At 32.0% G+C, this 9,814-nt stretch overlaps 2 protein-coding genes across 3 annotated transcripts in view; one reads left to right on the top strand and one right to left on the bottom strand.

The window, feature by feature from the left end:
• Positions 1–998: 998 nt before the first annotated feature.
• LOC119839854 (V-type proton ATPase subunit H) lies at positions 999–8,096 on the bottom strand. 2 transcript variants are annotated; one of them, XM_038366265.1, is made up of 11 exons: positions 7,895–8,096; positions 7,730–7,811; positions 7,464–7,644; positions 6,838–7,047; positions 4,817–5,014; positions 3,840–3,974; positions 3,382–3,567; positions 3,000–3,187; positions 2,358–2,546; positions 2,069–2,182; positions 999–1,530 (listed from the first exon to the last, which is right to left on the bottom strand). In XM_038366265.1, the coding sequence occupies exons 1-11, from the start codon at positions 7,956–7,958 to the stop codon at positions 1,455–1,457; spliced, it is 1,623 nt and encodes a 540-aa protein (XP_038222193.1). In that variant the 5' UTR covers positions 7,959–8,096; the 3' UTR covers positions 999–1,454. The 2 variants fall into 2 exon arrangements, with proteins under 2 accessions (XP_038222193.1, XP_038222194.1); XM_038366266.1 differs by lacking the exon at positions 4,817–5,014 and having other exon boundaries at positions 1,455–1,530; positions 7,895–8,094.
• A 379-nt stretch (positions 8,097–8,475) lies between these two features.
• Positions 8,476–9,814, top strand: part of LOC119840181 — a 2,385-nt gene continuing 1,046 nt past the window's right edge. Inside the window, exons 1-2 of the mRNA XM_038366694.1 lie at positions 8,476–8,620; positions 8,917–9,810. Coding sequence (XP_038222622.1) covers positions 8,997–9,810 — 814 coding nt within the window. The 5' untranslated portion in view covers positions 8,476–8,620; positions 8,917–8,996. The remainder of the gene's footprint in view (positions 8,621–8,916; positions 9,811–9,814) is intronic.

The following is a 9,814-nucleotide window of genomic DNA, read 5'->3' on the forward strand; positions in this document are numbered from 1 at the left end:
TCTGATCATTAAATGACTTTAAATAAATAATTAAATTAAAAGCACGCTCCCGCCTCGTTCAAAGTTTCCCGCGCTTTTCTAACCATAGATTATACTCATTAGCCATGGACATAATTACAGATTACATATACCTTACTTTTTTCCTTCGCCTTTTACACAGATTACAAATTTCTGTTATTTTCTCTCTTTTTAAGAAGAGAATAATCTAATAAATCTATTCAAAAATAAGAATAAAAATAGTAATTTAACAACATAAATTCCCTAAGAGCCAAATTTAATGAAGACCATGAGTTCACTATAAGAGTCCTAAGGACGAAGGATCGAAATCAATGAGAATCGATTTCTTAGCAAAACCAAATTCAAGTCATAAGAATGTTGAACTCCTGTACGTAGATCAAAGTTCTACGCGTTTTGAGGCAGAGTAAGTATAAATTCATAAAATACCACCACTGAGAGTACACCTCGTACATACCTACACCTACACATGCGTGTTTTGGAATCAATTATTGAAAAAAAATTATAAACGACTAGCAAACCCGGCGAACTCCGTTTCGCCACCAGGTGGTTGTATGTGAAAAATGACTTTCCCGCTTTTCTGCAGAATTTTTTCCTGAATTTTCTTTGCCATAAACCTCACGGCGCCCGAGACCTTTCCAACGAATGCAAAACCGTGGAAATCGGTTCGTGCGTTCTGGAGTTATAGCGTCAGGAAGGAAAACCCGACTTATTTTTATATATTAGATAAATATTAAAAAATAAATTGTTTATTTTCCAACTCACCTCAAAATAGGAAAATCGATATCGACGTCGTACACCCATATAATTTGTCTGTTTGAGTGGAAAAAAAATGCCCTAGTCGCTTTCGTTCTGCTCGTGCAGCGGTTCATGTCAACCTAACACGGTTCGCTTTTCGCTTACCTGCTTTTTTTCACTAAAAATTATGTAAATAAGTAACGTTAGAAAATTTTAGTTTTATGAAATTAAAAAAAGGACAGAGGTTAAAATAAATATTATTAATTACCATACTTTTATTAACAGCGCTCTGTTACATATGCACAAATGGCTAAAACGTCTACAATTTTCAATTTAAATAATACACCATATGTAATAAGCATTTTGATTCTCAATTTCAATAACAATAATAAAACTCGTATAGGAATGTAATATTACAGCGGTGATAAATAAAATTCTATTATAAAGGCATTCATAAATACTTGATCAGTTAAATATAACATTTTTTATTTTTAACAACAAATAATATTTTTCTGTATTTACACGAATTTGAAAATATTAATTTATAAATAGCACAACAAGCTGTTTCGGCTGAATGAACTTGATTTTTATGTATGTGTTTTATTTACAGTGTAATAATACTTGTCTCTCATAACAATAGCTAAACTTTTGACCAAGATTTCTAGGCGATAACAACAATGATATTAGATACTTTGGTGGGCTTAAGCTTTAGCTCCAACTGCAGTTCCAGCCTGCTTGTCAATCTGCTCCTTTTCCAGTTGCTTGCCAAGGTATTCCCTGAAATATGGATCATTTCAATATCACAATAAAACCTTATAAATAAAAACTTTATAACACTTGACATTGGCTGGGACAATATTATACTCGGTCGAAATCATTGATTGTATGTCGTTGAGAAAAATATATAATCTATATCTGCGAAAATAAATAACTGATTAATGAATTTATAAGTATTATACTACATTTGAAAGTCTCAATTTGATATTTTTAATAAGCATGTTTTTATTTTGCTTTTTTGTATTTTCATTAAATAATATAATAAAAATAACAAACTAAAATATGATAGTTTATCACTTAATACATATATTACTTAATAATATACATTTTTATAAAACCGAACTTGAATCTAGAGCCAGGTATAAGACTAGGTTATGTATATTTAGAATAACTTATATCTACTTGACATAATTGTGACTCTTTATAGAATACCAAATATAAATTTTTTTACAATGTGTATTAGTAAAGCTGTAAGTCGATAGTCCATATATTTCGACTAGAAACGAATGCCTCTATGATTTTTGTTAACTTAACTCACCAGTTGTGAACCATAAGTTTCTGTACAGCAAGCAGAGCCTCATAGCGCACATTGGGGTCTTCGTGGCTGAGGAGGTACATCACGCGTTGCTTACCGCCGAGCTGCTCAATAATGCTGCAATAATTTATATGAATAAGTTTTTATAACTAAAGGGTTGCAAAATATATGGGTTATCAAAATAAACGTTGTATTTTACACCTGTGTATAATGTCGAAAAAAAAGTTTGGGAATTTTTTCCCAATAAAAAAAATATTAAAAAAAGACGCGGTTACTATAACCGGATACGCACTGTTTCCCGCGCGGGTAGTGGCGCACATACTCGCCGACGTCGTAGCACGCGACGGCGAGTACGACCGGGTCGCGGCTCTTCTCGAGCAGGTGCACGAGCGTGCGCAGCAGCTCCTGCCCGCGCTCGTTCAGGCGCGCCGCGTTCTCGCGCCAGAACTTCGCCGACTTGTGCACGGGCGACCATTCCAGCCTGGAAAACGCGGAAGACAGTTTTGTTGATAATGATTATTTTTATGTGAAATCGCACTTTTTTGGCAGATTTCTCTTTTTGATTCTGGTTATATTGTAACGCCTATACACTACTTATCGAGAAATTTAACTACATTGCTACACTACAAGTTTTGAAAAGAACAAAATATCACGACTTATACCTTTAAAATCTATAGACCACTATAGACACATATGTAAACTATGCAAAATGTCAGGATAAATAATATTTAAAATATTTAAATTCAAATTTATAGCTAGAAGGTAAATCTAAACACAAGATATTTTTTGATTCTTGTTTGATTTTAATTTCCTACATAATAGATTAAATCACCATGACGATATTCGAAATTTAAAAAAGGCCTCACACAGAGGGAAATTCACAACTAACAAAAGAAAAGGTTGTATCATGCTGAAAAGACTAAAACATCCTCACCGTCCGCTCTTAACTTCAGTGGCATACTGGTCGAACGAGCTGAGGTCCTGCACGGAGGCCTGCAGACGATCGTTGAGGAAGTCAACGTCGTTCATTATGTCCTCGTCGTCGGAGCGCTTCTGCTCCAGGATCGAGAGCTGCTTCAGCACCTTACATTGCACCATCGCGATACAGTGCTCTTTGGCAACCTGTTTTTATGTCCATTTAGAATTTTAATAAGTTTGCGGTAATTAGAAAAATGTATATAAAATGCAAATATGCACGTAGTTGAAATTGAAGATACGTAGTGTGAGTGATATATATAAAATTTAAAATAAACGAAAATTATTTTTTTTATCTTGCATATATTATGAGTGGATTTAAAATATCTCGATTCGCAAACCTGGTGGTCTTCAGGTTTTTCAATCAAATTCCTGAACACGGCGAGCACGATGCGGGTGACCTTCTCCTTCACGGAGTCGCTCAAAATGTCCGCCAAGATGGGAATGGCGTTGAATTTGTTCATCTTCTCGGCGAGAAGTGGATTGAAAGTCAACACCCACAGGCAGAAAACGAGCTGGTATTGAACCTGTAAAAAAGCATTTCGTTTGAAGCAATAAAAAGCTGTGTGTGTAACTGAGTCCAGACTCAAAAGACTAATCTATCCAGACAATTAACATTGTACGAAGTCCTATAAGGTGTATTTTATTTGTAGGTGATATATATGAACAAAAAATTGGGAATCTAATCATAACATTACTGCAAAATATGATTAAAACCAAAGCATATTAAAAAAAAAAAACTATAAATTAAAGAGAGTTCCTTAATTAACCAAAACTGCAAGAAAAGGTTCTCAATTACCTGGAAGTTGACCCTTGAAGCAAGAATGGACAGTAGAGTGGAAATACCGTCAACAGATAGGAAGGCGAAACGGTACTCGTCGACACGCAGCATCATTTGCAGGCACCGGGCAACTGACTGGATGTAGTCATTGTTCTGAACAAAAAAGAATCACATAATAACCATGCAATTTCCACGATGCATACATTGTATTACAAATCATGGGTTATTTTCATATGTTGAAAAGGTTTTTTTTTAATTTATAACGTGCACAGAACAGTATTTACAGACAGATATAGTGATAAAAGAATATGTAAATAAAAATACCTTTAAATTTATTGACAAACTAACTTTACATTAATATTCGATAAGTGGCAATATAAACTACATTACACAAAAAGCAAAAACATTGAGTATACCATAATTCCATAAATGAACTAAACAGAGGAAACTGGTACTTAGATAGTAATTTTATAAAGTTATGCACTTGTTTTTTTTTCATATGATATCCATAAACCTCACTAACATAACATGGTAGAAAATTAAATAGAAAATATTCTTTATCATTGTATTACACAGAAGTATACATACAAAAGTAAAATATATATTGATTGATAGTTTTTTTCTAACACTGAAGCAAAAATACAAGAAGTACTTACATACTTCTCTTATAATTTTAGTATTGCTAGAAAATATTCAGTTTATTCACAAATTTTACAATTTTAACACATGCAACACTATAATAATATATGTTGTGTCGTTTGATTCCATTATTTCCATTCCAGAATAATAAGTTATTTACGAACGCACCGTACGTTTGTTTTGGGGGTAGTTGTAAGCATTTTGTTAATCAAAGTGTTAATTACATATATAACACAAGCGCACTGAGGTGTTCAGCCCTTTCGATATTAGTACTTAAACTTAAACTCATGTTAGTCGACAACGAAGTTATTGTACACTTTATTACATTCACATGTTGCGGCGCCAACACAGAATACCTTGTGGAGGTCAGGCAGCAAGTCCTCATGCGATTTCAGTACATCGAACGAGCTGTAAAGGCTCGAATATTTCTCACTGTCCGCCTTGTCCGCGCTTTTCTCCTTGTGATGTTTAACGTGTTTATCGGAGAAATGTTGTTTTTCGTGCTCCAACATAACCTGCTCAGCATGCGCTAACTCGGCAGACATTTTCTCCGCCTTGCCAGAAAACAAACCTCGCGGTGATAAAATTGCAAACCACTTCCATAACATCCCAATGATGTATAATGTTTGGATGAAGATGATATCACGACACTTTACGTTTGTATGGACGCTCGAGTATTTGTTAGCTATTGTTAGCATAGACATGGGAATGTTGAGCTTAGCCTAAAGCTTGATAAGATTGACTAGAAAAATCTTTATTATTCACATTTCAGTAAAGTTAGTATATCAATTATCTATTTTAAAAATTACATAAGTTTCAATACAGTTCTATATATACAAATAAATACAATAAATAAATACATTTAATAGCTTAAGTATACATTATGAACAGTTTAATTGATATTTATTTATTTTCAAACAAATAAAGAAAATTTTTTATAGTTAAAGCGACATTTTATTAAATATAAAAATATTATAATTCAAGAATAACATTTGAATGTTAAATTATTATTAAATTGGACAACAGAACTGAGTATGCCTAGTTATATGCATTAAGCAAGCCTATCAATAAATATAAACAAATGCATGTTTTCTAAAAATACACATTTTTCGTAATATTTGTCTGAAAAAATGTTGTCCGTTTAAAGTTGTATACTTTGTAATAAAATCTTGAAGTATATGGATTCTCGGATATTTATTTTTTGTGTTTAAGTACAAGCGAGTACACAAATTCAAATAATCGACGTTTGGACGACCTAAGTATCGCTGGCGCGATAGGGTTGCTATGTACCTGCGCGTGCTAAAAGCCAACAATTAGCAAGAAACTACGCAAGGAGGGGTAAAATGGAGATTTCTCGTCTCGAAGGCAAGACCCACTTCGGGGTTTCAGCGCCACAGGAGTAAGTAAGTATATATACATATATTAAGCCCTAAGTCGTGAGTTTTGCGTAGTTGGGATTTTTACATCATCAAAATCTCAATCTCAAACTTCAGTTTTCACAGTTGTTAAAATGTGTTTGAATAATAGTTGTCAAAAAAAAAAAATGCTTCAGAGAGCTTTCTCATATAAACAAGTTCACACCATGACGGTTTCAAAAAATTTATTGTCGTTAAGACTTAAAATAAATTAATTATTAATTATTGTTTCTGGAATGCCAATATCTCCGGGTATTTATTATAATTTTATTTCAAACAGCATATTATCATGATCATTCTATCCTACTAATATTATAAATGCAGTTGGTACGAATTTATGGATGAATGTCTGTTATTGTTTCGTATGAAATATTAAATACAATTGTCGGAAAGTATCTGCTACGAACATTATTATTTAAATTTAAAATTATTTAAAAAGCATACATATTTTATATTTTACTTGTATATTACAGTGTGTGTTTATAAATTTGCCCACATATGACATAAGCTAGGCAAAAGTGTAAATTCGGCTACACATTAAATTATTCTATAAATTATCTAAACTAAATATATACATACACATTTATATTGTATTTAACAATGTATATTACTAAGCACTACTTTTAAGTTTAACATGCAAAAAAAAAACATAGAGGCTTACTACTGAACACATTGAACATGCAATCATGTATAAATTATTACTATGCACTAGAAAACCAAATCCATTACTTACAGAAAACAATTAGAAAGAGGAGTACCATAATTAAAAAAATTAAAGATTTAAGTTTCTAATGTAATTCCCTCCTTCTAATATAATTCTGTTCAATATTCACACTAACAGGATATTATATAAAAAGTTAACAACAACTGTATCTGAAGATGCCAGATCACAGCAGTAAAAAATTATATTGAATAAAACTCTGGTCATGCTAGTGCACCAATTGAAAATTTTATAAACTCACATTAGACTTAAGCTGGTCCTTGAGCCAAGAAAGATAGAAGTGCAGGTCACTCTTTTCCATGAGCTGCGGGTGCCAGCAGGCAAGCTTGGCAATTATGCGAGCAGTCATATGCTGGACAAACTCATCCTGACGATTCAGAAGGTTGAGGAATGGCTGCCAAACATTGCCATGTCTTGACTGACGGAAGATCTTCACTCTGGATTTGTCTTCCTAAAATTATTGCAGCTTAGCATTATTATTAATATAATAAAAAAAAAGTTTTTAATAGGTATACTATAATTATTGTATATATACTTTTACTATAATATACATGGCTTTTTAGGATTTAATATATTATTGCAAGCTGAGCAAAAGACTCATAAATTAACTGGAATTGTCCTTTTTTGCAACAAAAGCTTTATTGTTCACATAACAATGATCTATGAAATTTTATTATTTCTAACGAAAAAAGTATTGTTTTTGCTGTTTTTGATATACCTAAATATAGTTCCTAATGACTTAACAGTAGACAAACAACTAGTATTCTATGTTAAGTTAAAATCAAATTATTTATATCATGTTATTTGAGGTGATTGTAAAAATAATTGTATAATATTGATAAATTTGTATATATTAATTGTACTCACAGATAATATATCATCAATCAGTACAAGCACATATTGTATGGTGTTATCTTTGCTGATGTGAGTAAGTAAGTTCAAGAATACATCAGCACAGGCCTCAGGGTTCTTGTCAGGCAAATCTTTTTGACCGCGTTGATCCAAGTTGACAATAAAATCATGGTCACGCTGGGTGATCATTTGCGACCTAGAATGTACAGATTGTTACTATTTATCATATTTAATTGATTACAGAGACCAATATCATATGTTGTGTTGGTTACTACACTTACTGCAAATACGACTGCCAATTAATTTGGCTTTGACGAATCTCACTAGCTCTAATTTGTAGCACGCTGGTTGCAGCAATCATATCTAGAAGAAAAGGGAATAAAATTAAAATTTTAATTTCTTTTTTTATTGGTGTTAGAGAATTTGCGACTTACCAATAAACTTACCGATTTTATCATCACCAAGCGTTGGAATGAGTTTGCTGACATTTTCCTCGTTAATGTTAGCCATTTTGGCTAATTTATTGTAGGAAGAAAACCCCACACAAAAGAGAAATAAAATTTACACAAACTATTTTTCCGAAAACACAAAAATGGGAGATCGAAGACTCAGCTGAGAGGTCTTGTGACTTATGCAAGGGAAGTTGTCTTTGATTGATTGTCTATGCTATTACTTACCTTCTCTAACGTAGACTTTTCGAGCTGTGAAAAAAAGAGACGAATAGATAATTTTACGGTTCTAATGTTGTCACCACTGTTAACGATTACGTTTAGAAATTAATTTAACATCAAAACATCACTTGTGGAAAGAGTAATTAGTTCATAATTATATATTAAAACCATCTATTTAAATATGAATAACAAACACCATATATCCAATGTTACTGAGTATTTTAGTAAAATAAGGTAATGTGTGCATGTACAATTTAATTTTTATTTTTTATTTATTTTTTACAAAACACACATCATAAAAATAATTTTATAACTGAAAACCCTGAAATTGAACGTAAAATAGGTAAATAGTATTTTTTTGCAAAATGCCAAAACCTAGGTATTTTATTGTTGTTAAAATAATTCTGTCCCAAAAATAATTAAGACTACTAGAGATCCATCTTCTTCATATCCAAATAAAAAAAAATCTGCTGCAGCACTATCAATGAATTTTATACTTAGGTAGATATGGAGAATTATCCAAAGTTTTGGATTCATATACATTTAAATAGAATAAAATTAACAATGAGATTAGTTTTTATTACGTTTTGCAATTTCCATAGAACTTCATATAGACATACAATGTGAGGAAGAAGAAAGTTTAGGTTACTTACGGTTATATTTTTCCTCGTCTTTTGTTTTTGCCGCTTTTTTCGGAATTTCCATTTTATAACTTGAACAATTTAGTGCACTTAAATATGCTATAATTTTGTGTCGTAATTCATAATAGTTGATTTATAAAATAAACTGACTTTTAGTTACAGATTCATAATTTCGCGTCTGGACTTGTGACACATTCTGCTAAAAATAAAATTGGGAACCAGCCAGTTCTTTTGTCATGACTAGTTTGCAAACAGACGAAGCCTGTCAAAATATCGACCTTAATTATTCATTACCTATGGATGTTGACTCTTCATTACGTTTTCCAATTGATAGTTCAATGAGAATTATATTTACTGGTTATTATAATGGCTATGGAGTAGAAGTAAGAGGCATTGAGGAGATGGCTATGCTATATCATATGGGATGTTTTGGTAAAGGAACAAAATCTCGATCAAGACCAAAATCCATAAAAAATGATGGAAGTCCATCCATCATGAGAAAAAGACAGTACTTGAAAAGAAACTATTGGTATAAAAAGTTTAGTTCGTCTCAACCGGCTCCACAAGCTGATGATTTTTTAATAAATGTTAAAAGTTTGACGTCTAAGATTCTCCATGATAGTGCTCAACGGGCAAACAAGGATGTAATAGATCTAGTGTCTAGTGATGAAGAGCCTTGTGACACTGATCAGAGTGATAATTTTGATGATGCAACCTGCTGTAATGAGAAGAAAGAAACAGTTGTTATAGTCCCAAATAGTGATTCAGAGGATGATAACTACTTTGCCAACTTAAAGCCAAAGTGCTGTCTCAATAAGATTCAATTGGAAGAAAAGTTAATGCTAACAAAGCAAGAAGCATTTTTCCTGTTACATGGGCTTGGCTGTTTACAAATTTTTAACATTGATAATAAATTATTGAAAGTAAATGACTGTTGGAAATTATTTAATGAAGCAGACCATTACTTCATGAACAAATATATTGTATATCACTATTATAGGTCGAAGGGTTACATTGTAAAACCTGGAATTAAATTTGGTGGAGATTTCTGTAA

The sequence above is a fragment of the Zerene cesonia genome, chromosome 5 (genome assembly GCF_012273895.1).
Source record: "Zerene cesonia ecotype Mississippi chromosome 5, Zerene_cesonia_1.1, whole genome shotgun sequence".
Taxonomy (NCBI): Eukaryota; Metazoa; Arthropoda; class Insecta; order Lepidoptera; family Pieridae; genus Zerene; species Zerene cesonia.